Source organism: Hemibagrus wyckioides, linkage group LG09, assembly GCF_019097595.1.
Source record: "Hemibagrus wyckioides isolate EC202008001 linkage group LG09, SWU_Hwy_1.0, whole genome shotgun sequence".
Lineage (NCBI taxonomy): Eukaryota > Metazoa > Chordata > Actinopteri > Siluriformes > Bagridae > Hemibagrus > Hemibagrus wyckioides.
The window spans coordinates 15,278,223-15,299,262 of record NC_080718.1 but is presented as its reverse complement, the minus strand read 5'-3'; the positions used below and the strand labels follow the sequence as shown (position 1 = coordinate 15,299,262).

Sequence of the window (21,040 nt, the reverse complement as noted above, 5' to 3'; positions counted from 1 at the left end):
AAGAAATGACACTCTGCTACAATGTAAAGTAGTCAGTGTACAGCCTGTATAACAGTGTAAATTTGCTGTCCCCTCAAAATAACTCAACACACAGCCATTAATGTCTAAACCATTGGCAACAAAAGTGAATACACCCCTAAGTGGAAATGTCCAAATTGGGCACAAAGTGTCAATGTTTTGTGTGGCCACCATTATTTTTACAGCACTGCCTTAACCCTCTTGGGCATGGAGTTCACCAGAGATTCACAGGTTGCCACAAGAGTCCTCTTCCACTCCTCCATAATGACATCACAGAGCTGGTGGATGTTTGAGGATGCCCCACAGATGCTCAATAGGGTTTAGGCTTTAGCAAAGCAGTGGTTGTCTTGGAGGTGTGTTTGGAGTCATTATCATGTTGGAATACTGCCCTGTGGCCCAGTCTCCGAAGGGAGGGGATCATGCTCTGCTTCAGTATGTCACAGTACATGTTGGCATTCATGGTTCCCTCAATGAACTGTAGCCCCCCAGTACTGACAGCACTCATGCAGGCCCAGACCATGACACTCCCACCACCATGCTTAACTGTAGGCAAGGCACACTTGTCTTTGTACTCCTCACCTGGTTGCCACCACACACGCTTGACACCATCTGAACCAAATAAGTTTATCTTGGTCTCATCTTCAGCAAACTGTATGCGGGCTTTATTGTGCATCATCTTTAGTAGAGGCTTCCTTCGACAGCCATGCAGACCAATTTGATGCAGTGTATGGCATGTGGTCTGAGCACTGACAAGCTGACCCCCCACCCCTTCAACCTCTTCAACAATGGTGGCAGCACTCATACGTCTATTTCCCAAAGACAACCTCCGGATATGATGCTGAGCACGTGCACTCAACTTCTTTGGTGGATCATGGCGAGGCCTGTTCTGAGTGGAACCTGTCCTGTAAAACCACTGTATGGTCTTGCCCACCATGCTGCAGGTCAGTTTCAGGGTCTTGGTAATCTTCTTATAGCCTAGGCCATCTTTATGTAGAGCAACAATTCTTTTTTTCAGATCCTCAGAGAGTTCTTGGTTCCATGTTGAACTTCCAGTGACCAGTATGAGAGAGTGTGAGAGCGATAACACCAAATTTAACACACCTGCTCCCCATTCACACCTGAGTCCTTGTAACACTAATACATGACACTGGGGAGGGTAAATGGCTAATTGGGCCCAATTTGGTCATTTCCACTTAGGGGTGTACTCACTTTTGTTGTCAACGGTTTAGACATTAATGGCTGTGTGTTGAATTATTTTGAGGGGACAGCAAATTTACAAAATACACTCACTACTTTACATTGTAGCAGAGTGTCATTTCTTCAGTGCTGTCACATGAAAAGATATAATAAAATATTTACAAAAATCTGAGGGGTGTACTCACTTTTGTGAGATACTGTACATTCATTTCACCTCTCAGTGAATTCAACCCAATACAAATGTACTAACGTTGCATTAATTAAGGAACAACAACTCAGATAATGTATCTCTTTATTAGCAGTGACACGGTAGCAATACATTATCAATATCATATATAAATATGTACAATATACATGAAACTGAAAATAATTTTAAAACTCTTGACCCATGATGGCAATGAAAAGAGAAACAATTGCTCGTGTTCACACTCAGCAACACAATGAAAATGCTGCCAGTTTAATTGCAATACACTCCTTTATCTTTTGATGTGCTAATAAAATCTGAAAAAATGAAAGAATTTACACAATACTAATTTGATAAAAGACTCTTAGTCACTGTTAAGCTGATATCATCACTTTTGCATTTGAAGGCCAAGTAGTATTAGCAGCAGGTGTTGTTATTTATTTATTTTTTTTATTATTATTATTTTTATATTTTTGGTTGAGTCTCATCATGTTGCTGACCTGAACCCATCCTTTTTTTTGCAACCATTTTAATAGACAAAAATAATCTACTTTTTATTTCCAACTTCAATTTATGTTGATGTACACTCGTCTCTCGTATTGCAAAATCATACACACTCTAAAACTCATCGACTCATCCATGAACTGTTATTATTTAAATCATATGTACGCTACAGCAGGTTTGTTTATGTTTGGAAAATAATAAACAAAATATTGAATTGCTCGAATTTCTTGACACCAGTAGAGGTCACTACATCAATGTTATTTACTGCAGGAAGTCACTCTGAGCTCTAAAGCGGTCCATGAGCGACTGATTCAAGCTTGAGAATTTGGTTTGTGGAGTGAATGTTTGTAAGAAAAGACAAACTCGGAGACCTAGGGCTGGAGCTCTGACAGCTAGAATGCCAAACCAACAGACAGTCTGCTAACGATACAAACGTGGAAGAATCATGAGGGACAGGGAGGAGGCAGGGAGAGAAATCTCTTCACATTGACTGGTATGTGTGAAAAGGGAATTATATTAGCAAGGAGGCTTTCAATTCTTGCATAACAATCAGCTTTCAGTTATTGCATATGTAATTACATTTACTCTGAGAAGCCATTAATACAAGAGGAATGAAGCTTATCGCTAGTCAGTGAAGGACACATTAGAAGTGGCAAAACCATCTGTCTTTGGTTACTACATTGTTATTTATTTATTTATTTTTTAAAAAATCCCAATTTGTACTCTTGCCAAAATTCAGCAGAGTATTTGGTCAAAAACAACCATCTCTCTTCTGGTTTGCAAGCAATAAATAAAAAGGCCATGAAATGTGATATGTCAGAGATAGTGTGCATAATAATAATAATAATAATAATAATAATAATAATAATAATATATTTTTGTTTTTATATAGCCAGTGTTCTAAGGGCTCATGTTCTAGCTCAGACACTAGGTCTTGGCCCACCACTGTTATGCTCCTCAGGAGATTTGTGAGATGCACATCTTTGGGTATCACCTCACAAAAGGCACTTCCTGTAGAGTAAATGTCCCCGGTGATCTCCCCATCACCATGACAATGGTGCATCTTCGATCTGTTGGTTGAGGTGACGCAGGATGCTGTAAGAGGCTGGCAGTACACTGAAGGGGCAGGCAGTATGGGATGGGCAGAGAGCAGGAAGCGACTGCATTTACCTTCGAGGAGGCTGGCACCTGCGAGACATGACGTTTTTACATTTTAGTATGCAGCTCAGCATCAGAGAACACTGCACTCTGAAAAAGCTTTATTACATCTGTTTCTAGGAAAAGAACTGATTTGTAAGAAACTACAAGAAATTCTGTACCCATCGCAGTCTTTTACTCGCTGTTTCTCCTTTCTTTTTCTCCCCCTGGCTCTTGGCTTCCACCTACAATGTAAAAAAGATAAACTCTGATTTTGAAATAAATCACAGACTTACAGTTATTATTACTTAATTGTGATAAACTGTTGCTAAAAAATTACCTGTCATGTTTTGGTGTGCGCTTTTTTAGTCTGATCATCACACCACATGAGAACAGAGACACAATTAGTCATTAGTGTAAGGATTTAAAGTTTATTTCAGTCTTGCTGTACTGCCAAATTAAGAAACACATCATTCCTCAGAGCTATGACTGATGCACACGCTTGATTAGAGAATACATAAATGAATAAAACAGAACAAACCAGAGTGAGTTTTGTCCTTACCTACATTCACAGCTTTTATGCTCCACAAAAGTCATCTCCACGTACTCCTGTCCCTGCTCTACTGGCTTCAGCTTTAATAACTGCATACAAATATAACCGTTACTTTCCTTATTATATTGCAAACCTCTGAGTAGCTAACTACAGTGTGGCTCAAATGTAGTTCAGGGTAGCAATAAAACGACAGCTAAGCAAGAGAAAATGCCTCAGATATAGTCAAATATATCTATCGAGTCATAAGATCACAATAAACCAAATGCAATAAACCAATGCGTGATTATTAAACCTGTTTCTAGATGTTTTACAAACCTCAAGATTGAAAAAATGTGTCCTTTTTTGCTAATTTAAAGCATTTATTTCTATAAATATGTTGCATTATCATCCCATATAATAAGCTGTATTGAGATCACGTCAGCTAATATTCTTTATTTATTACGTATCCAAAATCATGTGGTGATAAGGAAGATGAAATGCTGGAAAGGTTTTACATTAGCTAAAGAAGATCCAATACATTGACAAATATAGTACTGTAAATGCAGAGAATATTCCTATTCCATCACAGGTGTCCTGTCTTGCAAAACAGATGCCCACATTGTTACTAAGAGGATGACAGGACAGGCTGATACACCATTATCTGATAATACATACAGATAATACAGATATCCACTGAAAAATATATGTTGTTGTTGTTTGCCTACAGCTGCTCGATGTTCAGGGTCACCACAGCAGATCATCCGATCTGCATATTTTGATTTGGCACAGGATTTACACCGGATGACCTTCCTGACACAACCCTCTCATTTTATCCGGGCTTGGGACCGGCACTGAGAGTTAAGCTTGCAATGGCTGGGTTGGTTTCCTGCCCGGGAATCGAACCCTGGCTGTGGTGGTGACAGCTGAGAAATATATCTGTGTATTTTATTTAAAATCTAAAATATGGGAATAGGATGTGAGATAAACCAATGAGATCAATTAAGTGTGTTAGAAAATGCTTTAAAAAAAATAAAAATCTAGCCCACAGGTTCTTAAGAAAACGTTGCTGACTTCTACACAGCATCTGTACTCTGAATGTTCCTAAGTAACTTCACATCCCTGTCTGTGACTACACATAAAAAACTGCTAATTACAATAACACTCCTATTTTGAACTAAGTAAAACTCGTCATGTGCAGCTGTCCGGAGCGTGAACTACTTTGATCTGCGCTGTGTGTTTTTAAAATGCAGACATGGCAGACTTCTGCCTGCAATTACTGCGCAATCAGCTTGTCAGCAGCTTTTCATTTCATAGACATTATTTCCTGAGAATGCTTTCATTCATCTGTTTAGGACTATTTAGGATTTTCTTCTAGCAGGGCACCCAACTCTAAAAGCTAGTTGGATACACTGGATGGTGTTAGATCATTTCTTATACTACAAGAGGTTTACATGCATTAGTAAAAGTGCTGAATTAAATCCGGTTGCTGTGGCAGGACACGTCCAGCATATCTACTCAGTTGTTGTGACAGTTTAGTGCCCACTGGCAGAGATAGTGCACTTCACTGTTATTGCTCTAGTACATACTTGCATAGTGACGTTAGATGTTAGCGTGGGGTGGCACTCAAGGTTCTCGTCTCCGCAGCAACCAGAACAACGGACCAATGGCACACAGGAAGGGCTGTACAAGTGCTCCACCTCCCCGGGATACTCCTGGACTACATCCACCAGTGTCTCGATGGTGCGGCAGAAGCTCCGTCCCCACACCTCCTGAAACAGGATTACTGCAGCCAGGGCAAACAAAGAGGGGAAAAGGCAGGCATTATAGGCCAAAGCCTTACACAGATTTGTCTTTTCCCTCTTCTAATACACAATCGTACAATACAATAATATTAGTGAATAAAATCCTTGGTAATTAGCCAGTGAGTTAAATAAACTGTGTTATCCCTTTAATCCATCATCCTATTATTTATTTTTAAGTATAATTATTCCAAATCTATTATGAATTGTTCAGTGAAACTCATTACACGAGTGAGGGATTTAATTGTAAGGATAATAACAATGCTTTTGACACTATTCTCCTCCCTAACACAGGTGCCTGTGGAGTTTCTGAAACCTGCGGGCAGCCAGAGGCACATGACAGGATTAACAGATCATTGTAAGCTCCAATCTCTACTCTATGCACGATTGCCTAATAAACATGCGCTTCGTTAACTTGGTCTTAAAAGTGTAGCCTCGGTTTGGTCACCTTTCACACAAACAGCAGCATCTTTCTCAACATTCTGAACAACGTCATGGGCTTTCATTCATGGGACCCTAAATAGCTGCACCTTAAGCTAATTACACTAATGAATGCTGGCCTATAAGCAGGCAGGAATTCTGGAGGAGGAGGATTACTCTTCAGTTCAGAGATGTAGCATGTTCTACACAACTATGTGTAGCCTTTGTGAAATTATAGTCCGTGTTTTTTAAGCCAAAATGTACACAGTTACTAATAAGAAATGTTTTGTAATGATTACAAGTCAGTATTCCTGGGTCTGAACATAGAGATATTTCACTGCTCCCGCACCCATACTTCATTTCTCCATCAGCATCTGCTCCTCATTATCATAAGAGTAACATGAGAGGACAAGTAGGAGAGATTTAAGATAAAATTTCAAAGCTGCTAATCGATCTGCCACTCCCTACGCACTCCATCCAGTAATGAAAACAGACACGGGGGGCTTCAGTAGCTATAGGTTGTCCAGCAGTCCACTAAGAAGAAAAACAATGTGTATGGAGAAACTTCGGGGGTTAAAGCATGTGAATCAATCATTCGAAGAAAAAAAACATTACGCATCACGAGATCACCATGAAGCAAAATAAATGAGCTAATAAGAAATAGTGGGGAGAATGGAATGACTGCCCCAGGGATAGTCCGCAGTTTACTACGAGAAGGACGGACACACATGCGTTCAAATTAGTGGCTTTGGGTCAAAGATTTCGGCAAAAAATAAATCCAGCCAACAGTTGCATCAGTTCCTGACCAGGACATTTTATTTTTTGCCTGAAAGACTTGAGCAATGATTTTCAACATGCACATGTCTCATCTTTGTAAACAGTTTTAACACTTTAAACAAACAATTCTGAATTACAGCTAACTGTAAAAAGAAGAATTTATTGATAAAATGCCAACATTTAGGAATGTAGTTAGGTTAATACAATTTTGCCTATTTTCACTCAACTATTTTAATGTTCAGAAATGAATCAATGGTATTTTCAAACCTAATGTGTTGTTACTTCTTTTCAGACCCTCTCTTAATCTACACACAATGCCTGAACAGTATTTTCCTGATGTCAAGAAATTATTAATAATGACTCAAAGGATATAATTAGCATGAAAAAAGAATGTTCTACATCAGTGTGACTGTCATAGATACCAAGCAAAAGCCATATCTGATGCCACACGTCTACATATCGGCATCTCTAATACTGCTATATCAAAGCCCACAAATGCTAGCTAACTACCTGAAATACAGCATAGGCAATGAAACTACACTATATGACCAAAAGTTTGTGGACACGTGACCATCACACACATATGTGATTCTTCCCTAAACTGTTACCACATTGTTCGAACCACACAATTGTCTAGAATGTCTTTGTATGCTGTAGCGTTATGATTTCCCTTGGAACTAAGAAGCCCTAACCTGTTCCAGCATGACAGTGCCCCTGTACACAAAGCAAGCTCCATGAAGACCTGGTGTGTTAAGGTTGGAGTGGATAACTCGACACAGAGCCCTGAACTCACCACCGCTGTCCACCTTTGGGATGAACTGAAACACCCACACCTCTAACCTGACATCAGATCCCAACATCGCTAATGCTCTTGTGACTGAATGAGCAAATATCAACAGCCACATTCCAAATTTTTGTGGAAGGCCTTTCTAGAAGATTGGAGGTTTTTATATACCAATAATTCTGCCATGTGTTGTTCAGAAAGTATGTATGGTTGTTATGGTCAGAAACGTTTATATTGTGTATTTCCGCAGGTTGCATCCAGTGCATTACCTCTGTGTTCTGTGAATATTATCTAATTTGTGTATTTTATTCACTGTCAAACATGTCCAGAGCAAACCAGATAGTGTTAGCACACTAGTTAAAATGTAGAGTAATAAATACACATGTTGAGGCAAGCAGACATACCAGATAACATACTTTTTTATTTTCAATAGAAAAATATAGTAAAACACAAAAACATGATCTGAGTCACTAGTTTGCTATTAAGATTGTTCTAGTTAAACAACCACACAACTGTTAAATGTAAGTAATTATACAAAATTGACAACATAGATATACTGAGTATCATTAATGAGAATAAATAAATACCATAAATATTTAGCAAGAAAAAAATCACATCACTCCTAAATCCACTTCCCTTTTATAGTATTATCCTGATTCTCACTTTGACTGCCTTTTGTTTACACTCTCAAGCTATTACTGTTTCACTCCCCTGACACTTGGTCAGCTCCCATTTGTCAATCTCTAGTTGTGTAATGACATTTGGTGGTTTATGTGTATTTCTCACCATTTCTAATTTGACGGCCCTGACACAACGCTGACTGTGAATTACTATGAATCTCAGCAGCTGAATTTAAGGACATATTAAAGAAAAGCTGATCCAGATGTAGCAAGCTCTCTGATATTTGTATCCTTGAATCCTTTGCTGTTTTATACACAACTGTAGATTTTTTTGTCTTTTAAAAGAAATATGCACACACTTGTATCCCAATTTCCATATTTTCATTAACTTATCAACATGAAGTCTATGAGCGATTAAAGCAATGTTCTTGTCAAAAATATTAACAAGAAATCTATCTATGAAAATAGTCGTGTTGTTAATTTAATGTCACTGCACTGTGCACATTCAGTGTTAACACAGAATCAGAGGCCTGACTGGACAGAGTATTATAGCAGCATGCCTAAACATTATCTACTCATAATCTATTCGTTCATTCCCCGCTTACCATTTACACCAGTGTTGAAGTAAATATCAATAATTATAACCACACAATTTTGTGTTCATGCTTCTCCCTGTATCATGAACATCATGAACCCTCTCTCTGACCTATGCACACTGTGTATAATAGCAGCAGAGAGTACTCTAACAATTTTGTACAGTCCAGTTCACACAGATAAGAGGTTGATTATGTTGGTGTTCTTACCTTTAGAGGTACTGTTTGTAGTGCCTGAGTGTGAACACTGCAAAAGATAAAAGAACATACCAGATTAGAGATTAATGACATTTATCATAGATTAAACATGATTATATCTCTTTACCACTGATACAGTGAAGTATGTAAACATATGAAATGGCACATTATTCTAAATATATATTTAGGATAAGTACACATGAGATATGCAGTCTTTCAGTCATAACATGGATTAACAATCCCTACAGATATCACTCGCAACTAAATCTAGATAATCCACAGACCATTTGATAGAACTTCAAACATAACATAAGGCATAACAGATAAAATCTCTTAGGACACAATCTGTGTGGTACAAGACAGATCTTGGGTCCTATTTCAATCCCAAATCACCACAATATAGCCAAGAGATTTACCAAATTTCCATTTGTGTCTGTTTAAGTTCTGCAATTTCTGTTAAATTCTGCAGTGTGTGATTCTTCTATTTATTTTCCTGTTCGCCTATCTCCGTTCTGTGGATACTCCTCATTAAGCCTTTGTTAAACATCACATTTTCTCTGGAACATAGGAATTCCACGACCACATTAACTCTTTAGAAGATCCAAAAATCCTTCTGCATGATAAATGCTCATTATCCTTAACATCCTGCTTTATTGTTTCCTTAAAAAAACAACACCATAAAGCTTTAAGCTCAGTTGAAATGTTAAAAATGTTAAATTATGTTAAATTGTGTTTTTTCTGGATTGAGATACTGAACAGCACTTCGGTTAACTAGAGAAGCAAATCCGCAGGCTGATATTATATCATGATTCATTGGTCTGTGAAATTCCTCTGCTGTGGGTCAGGATAAGGAGGCTCAGTGCTCAACAAATTAGCGGGTCAGTGACCTACATTGCCAACCTCCACCTTACACACAGTGTGTGCAAAAGTGTAGAAAGAGAAATATCACTACAGCAATGGCTAAGCTAGTGAGGCACCTCATTTGAAGAAAAAAAAAAAAACCCAAAGTGGCACATCATGAAACACATTTATAATCACATTGTCTCTATGATTATATTAAAGGCTGTTTCGTAAGCATGCAAGTGTGAAAAAGTTCACGATCCAAAGCAAACTAAAAAAAAAATTAGGGCGAGGGGATGACGAGGGGGTTAGTAGTATTTCAGACAGACTACGTGTTAAGACTTCACCTCACCACAATGGTTCTTTTTGGCAGCGGTCTTGGATGCCTTTCATGGAAAGAATGCTTGAGGTAGCTATGGTGGGGGAGGACTGGCTTTGGGGGAACCTGGCATAATGCACATCAGCCAAAATGAGGCACACACTCAGCCTCTTCAGGTTCCCGGTGCCAGAGAGTGAGTTGCCTCTGTAAAATCTGACAGATTATTGTGGATATGTGGAAGACCGCACGTAGCAACTGCTCATCCGTGTGTACGTGAGCATGTGCGATGAATGGATTAGTCTTTAGATATTTTGATTTATTGATGTGTCTTTTTACATTTTGGCCAACTCCTTACAAGATTTTTAAGAGTCATATAGATCATTCAAGACTCCCAGAGTATCAAAGGTGAGACTCTTAAAGCTGATAAAGAACTTGTGGAGGAGTTATGTATTGAAACCTAAAGAACTTCAGATGCAGTATATATTAGAGATGAAAATTCACTGTATGATCTTCAAACCCATTCTGTTTATGTCAGGTTTACAAGACAATAATAAAGGATCATGAGACATCATATCTACTGCTTTTTTCATTACAATAAATTTCATTTCTGTATCTGTACGACACCATTGAACAGTTCAGAAAAGCTGTCTCCTGATTGATTGGCCTGAATTTGGCCACTGTCCTGCTTTTCCCCATCAGTAATAATTACAAAGACAAGTTTTACAAAATAGGTTTATACATACCACTGAAACACTTCTGAAATTCTCATCTTTTGTATAATATCAGTGGTATTCCCATGAGACTGATATGCAATTGCAAGCATCAATGTGACGCCCTGGATTTATGTGAGATTTAAGTTCCACTAGGGTTGAAATTTATGTAATTCCCTTTTAGATGTTCAACAAGTTAAACAGCACATATAAATGAGAGCGGTCTAAAGTCAAGAGGCAGCTGAGGGACATGTTTTCTAATCGCATATTGTGTGGGACAGGCAGGAAGATTTGAGAGAAAAAACAAAACAAACAAAATAATAACTAAATATTTCTGCAGACTTCTGGCTCATAAAATGTGGATTGTGACAGCAATTGGGGATTTTACAATTTTGAATTGGGAAAGTAATACAGATGAGTTGGTATTACTACAGATCGGAAAATGCTACATTTATGAAAATAAACGTAGTACAATTTGCTGATACTGCACATTTTCCAGAGAAACCGGAGAGATATAATGTCCACCACTGATATATAATAGAACATTCCTCTAAAGTTACTCTCAAAAAGGAGCAGAAGGACAATATAACTGTTTCGAGACACATCCTTTAGGAGAGTTGGGGTTCTGACAGGCAGATCATCACCATTTTACAATAGATCACCAGGATCTTGTCGGTCTTCAGTGGGCCACTTCCACGAGTTGTTCCTCAAACAGCCTTTTAAAGCACACAACTGGTGTAGATCTGTCACATTAAACTGTGCTGAAGGAGTAAAATGAACGTCTGTATTTGGAGTTAATGTGATAAGTACTGCAGTGACTTCTGTCTTAAAGCTGATGCTTTCCAGCTGCTCAACATGTTGAGGTCAAATTAAAGAAAAGGTGATCCAGATTTAGGAGAAACAAGGCTGCTTTTTACTGATTAATGAGTGTTCCATCAAGTAGTCGGTCCTCTTCCTTGTATCACTCACACTCAATTTGATCACCGTACAAGCCGGCATGAGGAAATTCACCAGTGTTAAATGATACTGGGTTTGACTCGCCAGATGTTAATTCAAGAACAGTGGTCAGGCCAGGCACCATACAACAACATATGCAAAGACAACTCATTGGCCCTACATATATGGGCCAGTCCAGGGTAATTGTGCTCCCTATTACAGTAAATACTGCCGTGGGTGTGTAAAAGGGAATAAATTGCCTCCAGATGAGAGATTAAAGGCCACTGAGCAGATGACAGTCCCCTGAGTGCCACCAAAGGAAGGAGAGGTCCATGTTTCCAGATTGTGATTGCACTCTGTCCCCTGGGCCACGAACAGGCCTGCACAGGAAGAAGCAGATCTCCTGTCACCACTACAACTGTATTTACATGTGTCTAGTCCAACTGCGTGTGAAGAAAACTGTGGAGATGGATGCTGCAGCAACCAATGCCTAAAAAAAGTCAAAATCACATATTTCCAGGAAAATTGTTAGGGAATTGCTTATAGTATTTATTGGCAAGACATATGAAACACAGCTATGCCCAGGGGAAATATATCTGTTTCCTGCATGCATTTATGTGTATTATCTTTGATTATGGCAAGAAAAAAAATCCAGTTAGTGCCTTGGCAGCGCATTTGAAATGAATTGGTCATATAGATCATATCAATAGCAAAGCACAATGCTTACAGTTCAACATGTCCCAAATGTTAACCCTAAACCTACAGTTATACAGTACATGCTGTTATAATGTAAGGCAGTAACAGTACTGCTATGTGTACGCATATGCAGGATTAGCCCTCAGTGTTATAACCTGCAAACACAGGTGTTTACATTACCAGCTGCCTTGTCAGTGGTTCTTGCATAAATAGCACCTTCTTGGCAGAACTAAGGCAGAGGAACTTGATATACACAGGAACAGATGGCCAGACTCAAGTATTATTTTGCTTAAGTGTTGATAGAGAGGAAACACCTGTAGTGAATCACGTCTTCAAATTGTATGCTGAAGCACAGAAGCTACCGCAGACCCTGCTCTCTGTCCAGCTCCTATTACCTTTAATAACACTGTGCTTTTACAAGTGTACCGCATACTCGTCCTCAATGCTGAGCCAAAAGAGTACAGAGGGAGCTAAGAACACCAGCATGGGTCAATGTCATCATAGCTACAGCTGTTTAAATGAGACCGAAGGAGATGACCTGGACAGGAAACCGACATTAAGAGGGCAACAGTTCAATACACCCTGCCTCTCAGCAATCTGCCCCCTCTATCCTGCACAGGAAAGGTGAAAGCTAAGAATACATAGAACGGAAAGCAGAGGGAAACAGAGATGAACAGTATAGGACACAACACAGGGTACAAACAAGGAAGGAAAAGAAGAAGAGAACATCATATGACACTTAAGAGAGAATATGTGGCATCTGGGGCATAGCTGGAAGTGACAGAGACCTGTTTGAGAGACCAGGCAGAAAATAGCACAAAGGAAAATACATAAATACCTTATGAAAGGATGTAAACCTGCATGCTAGAACAATCACATAGTCAGGTGATTGTGGTATTTCATGGCAGTTTCCTGACAGGTGCCTCCTTTTCGAACAAAATGCTGTACTCAAGAGCAGAAACTAACCTGCACATGAAGGCTGCGTCAGAAAATTCCAACACAACTATCAATAATCCATATGGATGGCAACTAGCTGAAATACAAAACCATGAATCATGTGTGCAATATAACATATTACCAGAATAAACATCAAGAACAAATACTAACTCATAAAGCATAAATGCTGTAATTTGTATTAGCATTTCTGATAATGTCTCTAAACTTAGTTATATAGATTAAGTTTTTAAAAAGGACTTTAGTCAATTAAATGCCACAGTGTTTAGGAAGACAAAGATCTCAATGTGTTTGGGTTCAAACAATGAACATACAGGCCTGTTGTAGAAATAGAATATAAGATATAGGTCTACACACCCCTGTTAAAATAACAGATTTTTGTGAGGTAACAAAATACAACCAAAATAAATCAGCAGCAGAATTCAAGTATAAAACAAACAGAAATGCTTTATGGGTGAAAAAGAGACAAGATTGCGTAAGTGTGTGCACCCTTTCAGGAATGTGTTAAAATAGATCGTATAATATGTTCTTATAAGATCTTATAACTCATGTTCAAAGGTAATTATCGTGGCCCTTCATCACTGAAGTGATTCTGATTAACCCGTGATTAAAATATTCTTGGTTTCATCCAACTGCTGGTCTGCAAAGAGCTAACAATGCATGTATATGATCTCATTGTTGGAAGGTATTGATGAAGAGAGGTGTACAAAAGAATTTCCAAAATCTTAATGTACCATGGAACACAATAAAGGCCATCAATGAGTGGAGAAAATAGACCAGCTTTACCTGCCGTTACATAGAACACAATCCAATCAAAACTGGTAAAAGGACAAGAACAAAACCTCCTATGGAGACTGCCAAGACACCTACAGCAACATTAACAGAGTGTCCTTCTCTTGCCTAGGCAAAGGGATAGGGAGCCTAATGTTCTAGAATGGTCCAGTCAAGTCTTGGAAGGAAAGTGGAATAAAACTGCTGAAACAAGGTTTACTGGTGGATAGACGGTGGATTCTTTCCCCTAAACACTGCAAATTAAACCAAAATGTGCTTTAAGTGTTAAGTGTAAGTGTTATTTAAGGGGTGTGCACATTGCAACCAGTTTTTTTTCTCCCTCTAGCCCTGTTCTCAAAAGAGTTTCTATTTGTTTTTCCAATTGAATTTTGTTGCTTGCTATATCACATGAAATGTGGAAAAAGAGCTGATGTGATTTTAATTTGTAGACTTTTTCTATCCTCTGTTACTATTTATGCTGGGTCAGAAGTAGTTAAGTGACATATAAGATATAGTTAGTGTGAAGTATAGTTAGTGTGAAGTGATATGTAGTATTAGTTGCTTGTATCCAAACATTTTCTCTGTATTTATATTATACACATATTAAAATACACCACTTTTGTTCTTTCCATATTTAATATATCACCAATAGCAGAGCTTTAAATATTGGCTGAAACCTGATGCGGATCGGATGACGCTGTTTCAGTAGCAGAACTGATACAGTGATGGCAGTGTGCTTTAACACTGTGCTCAATGCATATTTGCTGTTTCACTCATTAATTATCATTAACATATTCACATGAGTTGATCACATCTGATCCAAGATCAACCAGTTGACTTTCATGACATTATCAGCCCTGATACCAACATTCCTACATTATAATACACTGTAATAAGCTTTTTTTAAATAATTAATATTATATATCCCGGCATAGCACAATGATGCAGGGCTTCCACCATGTTCCTTGTCTAAGGACATGCAGGTAAGTAGATAGGTGACTCTAAATTTCCCATAGATATAAATGAGTGTGGGAATGAGTGTGTGGTGCTTTCTCCACCTCATTTCTGCCTCATGCCCAATGTTCCTGGAATAGACTCTGAAGCCACCGCAACCCTGACCAAAATATGCAACACACTGCTGAAATATAAACAAATTAGTAATTTAAATCACTGAAACTATGACCATAAAACAGTTATTATAGATGAATGAATGAACAAGGTAAACAGCACTGAGAGAGTACTCAACATGCTCCTAAGTTAATGAACATGGCCTTCCTTTGGTCCTAAATCTTTAGATCAGACATTTGTATGGCACATTATTGGGACATTTGTAGATGTAAGCATAGTATCATGGTAAGACGCAGCTGCTTAATTTTTTTAAGGTTTACATTACTCTGAGTTTAAAAAAGTCTGAAGAACCTGCTCACATGCAAATGTAAAATCATCCAAAGACAGAGCGCAGGACAAGACATCTATTATTGGTTTTCCCAACTGCATGGCCAGTATTTACTTTCCATTCTGATGAGTTTTTCTGTTGGAGTGGCCAAGCAGAAAAGGCAGAGAGTGAAGTGGAGGCAGCTAGTATAGAGCAGAATTCTCAGGATAAACTGTGTGAGAAGGAATATGACTGAATTCTAAACATTTCTAAGCTGTGGTCTGTTGAGATCAAAAGCATTAAAGGCGACCATGTGAAATTTCAAGACAAGAACAGAACTGCATAAGGGACTATGAGTTTGCTGTATACAGAGATATTTTCTCAGGAAAAAAAAGACAACAGATCGCTTCTCTTTCAGAAAATGTTCCAGGAAAAATCCATCTAGAGAATGATGAGAAACACTTTTAATAAGAGTGTATGTCTTATGGGGTCTCCACCAACAGGGCTATGGCTTGAAAGTGTCTGGCTGTTGCCCACTTGTTTTCTTTCGTGTAATATTTGTTAATATTGTGCATGAGAAAATATGGAAATACTTTTCTTGGCTGTTTCAACAACCTTCATACATTTTTTCCCCTTTTGGTGTGCTCTCCTATGCTGCGCAACAGCACCACCTATGTAGGATGTGGTCATGTAGCACTGTGAGATCATTTAAACTCAATTTAAACTTGAATCCACTGCTGAAAGGTAGGAACCTGCATACTTATAGAGACTTGGTGTTAGTTCGTAGATTTTAATGATCTGATATTAATAAATTGACATTAGTCAAAACCAGTGATGAAACAAAATTGTGGTATTGACAGTTTTGGCATGGCGCTATGTGTCATAGATAGCACAGTAAATAAATCAAAGCACTTTATTTAACTGCATTTTGCTTACCCGGTAAATAAGAAAGATGGAAGATCTCCAACAGTTGGTTGGTTGATGCTTGACAGGTACAGCTACTCTGTTAAGTATGAGTGACTGCTGTTCTGAAACCTCAGACGTGGATTTTACTCATGTTTTCACTGAGCTTTTGTGAGCCGATTATCCAGCTCCATAAATGTAATAGTGAGTCCTTACTTACTCAAGTGATATCGGTCATTACCGGCCTGCATCGTACAAATCCCTTGAAGTACAGAAAACTGGAGTTTCGCCACATCACGGTGACAGAGGAGGGGAGTGTGAGAGTGGAGAAAATGGAACAAATGAAAGGGCTGTAAGAGAGACGTGAAGCATGTCGAGAGAGATGAAGCAAAAGAAAGAGAAGAATAACAGAGTTTGAGGGAAGGGGGAAGGGAGGGAGAGAGAGAGAGAGAGAGAGAGAGAGAGAAAGAGAGTGCTTGGGAAGGTTCCAGTCTTTTGTGTGAACTCTTCAGTTAAAGCATTCAGGGAAGGATTCATCAATGGGCAGCAGTGAATGAACTTGAAAAACTTCTGCCATGTGTTAAATGTTCACTCCTGCTACAAGGGTGCTTGACTGAATGTCTGTTCTACAAAGTCAGAAACAAACGATCTTTGTAAACCTCTTGGATCTCAAATCACAAAGGACAGAAAAAGTGTTGGCACAAGCACCAAAGACACACACGCTTTCACAGATAAAAGACACACGGCTGTAATTTCTTTTGTGTGTGTGTGGGGGGGGGTGTCTGGGATGTGCTGGTGAGAATCTTGGCTGTGTTAACTGAGTTAAGGACACAGGTGGAGCTTGTTCTTTCTTACCAGACTTCAGACAAATGAGATGTGCATGATGTTCTTTAAAACACAGTGGCCTTAATCATTACAGGTTCAGCTTGTTATTTTATAAATCAACTTGAAGCATCGACTTGTTGAGTAACTAGTTACACTAATAGAAGTAGGGACACATCAGCAGGTTGTGAGAGTGTAAGAGGTTTGTGCTCATAGTGTTCATGTTGTGTGAAATCACTATAATGTACAGAACTGCAGTAAAAGTTTGTTTAGCTTGTTATTAGATCTAGATTTTATCTGGAACTGAATCTGTACCTTGTCTGAGCTGATAGAGCTGCAGATGGAGAGAAAGAGAGATTCAAACCGACTGTTCCAACCTCAGACCCAAGCTCAAGTTCAGTTTAGTATGACCCTTTATTTGGACAATACATTTCTATTTCTAATTAAATAATAAGACATGGATATAGAAAGGTGTGAAGATTTGCACTTACTAAGCAGCCAAATTAAATACGGACTTCACAGGGTAAAAAGCGCAACAGGAATTAAATGAACGTCAGCGTGAACTTCCAGGATGACGCAATCACCGCGCGCTTGCTTTGGGAGGCTCGTTAATTCTGACGGACACAAACTCACGCGGGTCAAACTGGGTGATGCAGCTGGTCACGTTTCACTACATGACTCGACACTTTCGACGTGGAAAACCAGTTCAAAAAGAGATCAGGTTAGGGACAATGAAAAAAAACCTTACAGACCATGCCGGCTTTACTGAGTGTGATGTTTCACTCTTTAGCTTAGCGAGTTTAATGAAAGGTAACCGTCAATCTGGAAACCTGCACGCACTTATTATTCTGATTCTCTGAATCATTTCACGCACCAAAACGTCTGCACTTTACTGGCGAACACTTCAATCCCACAGTCCGTATAAAACGTGCCGGAAGTGAACGTACACTCACCACAGGTATTGCACTTGCAGTGGACATGTTTCGTGTGTGTGTGTGTGTTACCTGAGCAGGGGGCAGCGTCAGGACCACAGCCACTACGACCTGCACCAGCGACGCCAAGACGCTCATGTTGGGAAACTTCAGTGCCAAAGACCTGAGTCCACTCACTTCAGTGGCGGAAATCCACTTCCGAAACAACTACAAGTCCAAAAGAAAAAAAAAGAGCCAGAAATATAATCCCACGAAAAGAAGAAGAAACAACGTGAGGTTTTAGTTTTCCGTCGCCGAGGAAGATGCGCGCAAGCGTCCCTTCCTGAGGGACTAGATAAATATCACAAACTCCAAACGTTTCTCAGCACAGCCGTATCAGATCTTTCAATGGCTTCTAAGCGGAAACATCTCAGATATATTGAAGACACTTTAAAAACTAAGTATTAAGTTTGTTGCCTTTCTGTCAGCCTGTATAAAAAATATATATACATGCGCTTTAAAGCGTCCTTATGCTGTTCATCCCGCGCGTTTCCTCTACATGCTCACTCACTTGGGCTACTAATTGGCCCTCAGCACTTTTCAACAAGTTGCTCGTTTAAATCTCCTCCTCCAAAGCCTTTCACACTCAGCCCCATCCCCACCCTCTTACTCATTCCCGTCTCCCTCCCTTTCTCTCTACCTTGCGCTTTCATACAATTTACCGTTAGGATTTCATCAGAAAACTCATCAGAACTCAAAACTGTGCTGCTTCACTCAGCATAACGTAGAAAAAGCACCAAATGCGTTGCATCTGTATGAAAACAAGATTTCTCCATACACAAGATTCTCAAAGGAGTCATTTCAATTCTCAGGGAGACTTTTTAATGTACTCTTAAGAGTATGGCCCTCTCTCCTTTTATTATCTCTTTTCAGTCTCTTCACTCACTGCGAACATTCATTACCTTTTATCGCTGTTATTAATGTATAGTAAAACAAACAAACAAAAAAAAATGTTGATATTTGTCCATCCGCTGCTGACGTGTGTGGTCAAAAGCCTCGGAATTCATCTTTTATTTTGAGTAAAACAGCAGGGGTGGACAGCAAGACCAGAATAAGCACAGTCTCAGAATAGGCATCCTGAGAAACAAACCACACCACTCTCTGGGTAAATTGGATTATGACATTCCAGCAACAAAAGCATTGCTGCGTCTAATTTATACTGAGAAAACACGGTAAGACAACACCACAGAGGTAAATTAACAAATTCAAGAGGATGTTTAATGCCGTGTCTTTTGGGGAAGATTCCTCCTCCTTCCTGTAGCTTTCATTCTTCCAATTCCTCACACAACATTTGTCCTCTATATAGTGGTATGGTGTTTGCAGTAACGTAGGAATGCACAAGTTGGAGATCCTTGAGCAGTTTCGCTGCATTCTTCGCCTTGTGTTGAATGACAGGGCTGCAGTAAGCTATTGTAGAGAGCACACTTAGGCAGACAGTGTGAGCAAACACTGTTTTCCGCTCTTTTAACATATTTCTAACATACATTGGACTACGGTGAAGGAAAGCATTCACAAACTACCAGGTTGTCGGGATGCTGTAATGTGCTGTAAATTTAGTGTTATGGATAATCTATAATTCTTTAATCGGGTGTAACATTGTAGGAGCAGTACCAATTAATTTGTTATAATGCAGCAAAATCTCAAATCTGATCTCAAGTCAGATTACACCACAGTTTAGCTGTAGGGTTTATGTTAATGTGTTTGCGCTAATACATCCAACACCAGCCAGGTAACACAACCTAAACAGAAATTCTTCAAAATTCTTGAACAGATTTTTAAAAAAAAGCTTTAGACAAGGGAAAGGAGAAGTTCTCAAGACCGAGAGCTTTGCAGCTTCTCATTAACATAACACAAACTTCAACATGAAGAGAGAGAAAATAGAGGCTGGTAAGGAAACAACTGTTTATTGCTATTACAGCTGGCTAGACGCGTACAAATATAGCCTAGGAATATATCATTGCATACGAACACTATGCACATGAAAATAAACTTGAAACTATTATAATGTAAGTGATAAAAGGAACTATATTGTTTTGTGAATATTCTAAATATTAAATGTAGCTATAAACAGAAAAAAAGTACGATGTGTCCTTTTTATGAAATAAAAACTTGCTGTTGTCTAAGAGGAATGCACTGGGACGTTGTTAATTTCCTATAACAGCATAACATAAGATGCATGTGGGATTAAATTAAAGTTTCTAAATGTCTATTCTAATGATTTACTGTACATTACTGCAAGATTTGTTTTGTCAATTTTGCCGTCAACGTGTTGTAAATAATTTCACTTAAGGACTCATGATGCACTAAACTACCAAAATGAACCCATTTTGCTTTAATAATGAAATATATGTTGTATATACTGAATAGTTAACCAATTTTTTGAATGGAAGGAAACATTTTACATTAAGCTCCACTTGTCCTTCTTATACTGCTCCCTTAAACTCCCACACTAGTAATTACCAGTATCTGTCCTGTTTCCACAGGGCATTAATAGAAATTTCCTTAAATTTGAAGTTTTCCTGTTTTAATTCAGGATGAACAAATAAACCAAAGCAGGAACTTTGCAGATTACAGGTTTGTTCAAACTCGCTCCTGACAGGGAGGAATAAGGAAAAGCTTAAACTAATAATGGCCATTGCCAACACAACAAGGGTTTAGCTTATGTTTGTTTAGGGCCTAGACATGCTACATGAAGCACGTCTACGTGATCTCAGCTTCGCTGCACTGATGTGTGCTTGCTTCATACCACCTAGTCAGATTGTGTTTAAATTCAGTGTTTTACTCAGTCAAGCCAATCCACCTACTGGAGTGAATCTTTACACTGGAGCAGAATCTCTTCTCTGCTCACAGCTGCAAGAAACAACACCAGGATGCTTACGTAGACATGGTGCATACCACTTTAGCTGCAGTTTAAATGTTTTCCTTTGGGTCCTCTCATCCGCTCTCAAACATCACATGTGAGTATATCCATTTGCAGAGA

At 38.8% G+C, this 21,040-nt stretch overlaps 1 protein-coding gene across 2 annotated transcripts; it reads right to left on the bottom strand.

Annotated features, from left to right (window-relative positions):
* Positions 1 to 1,498: 1,498 nt before the first annotated feature.
* Positions 1,499 to 18,611, bottom strand: pgfb (placental growth factor b). 2 transcript variants are annotated; one of them, XM_058400080.1, is made up of 7 exons: positions 18,094 to 18,611; positions 8,776 to 8,812; positions 5,159 to 5,355; positions 3,603 to 3,682; positions 3,381 to 3,410; positions 3,223 to 3,308; positions 1,499 to 3,091 (listed from the first exon to the last, which is right to left on the bottom strand). In XM_058400080.1, the coding sequence occupies exons 1-6, from the start codon at positions 18,157 to 18,159 to the stop codon at positions 3,236 to 3,238; spliced, it is 483 nt and encodes a 160-aa protein (XP_058256063.1). In that variant the 5' UTR covers positions 18,160 to 18,611; the 3' UTR covers positions 1,499 to 3,091; positions 3,223 to 3,235. The 2 variants fall into 2 exon arrangements, with proteins under 2 accessions (XP_058256063.1, XP_058256062.1); XM_058400079.1 differs by having other exon boundaries at positions 3,223 to 3,285; positions 18,094 to 18,604.
* Between the last annotated feature and the right edge of the window lie 2,429 nt (positions 18,612 to 21,040).

Excerpts from the sequence above, each read along its gene's own strand:
- pgfb (XM_058400079.1), bottom strand. The coding sequence starts at position 18,159 with ATGAGCGTCTTGGCGTCGCTGGTGCAGGTCGTAGTGGCTGTGGTCCTG. Across the intron at positions 8,813-18,093 it reads TGACGCTGCCCCCTGCTCAG|TGTTCACACTCAGGCACTAC; the intron begins GTAACACACACA and ends TATCTTTTGCAG. Across the intron at positions 3,092-3,222 it reads CGAGTAAAAGACTGCGATGG|GTGCCAGCCTCCTCGAAGGT; the intron begins GTACAGAATTTC and ends CATGTCTCGCAG.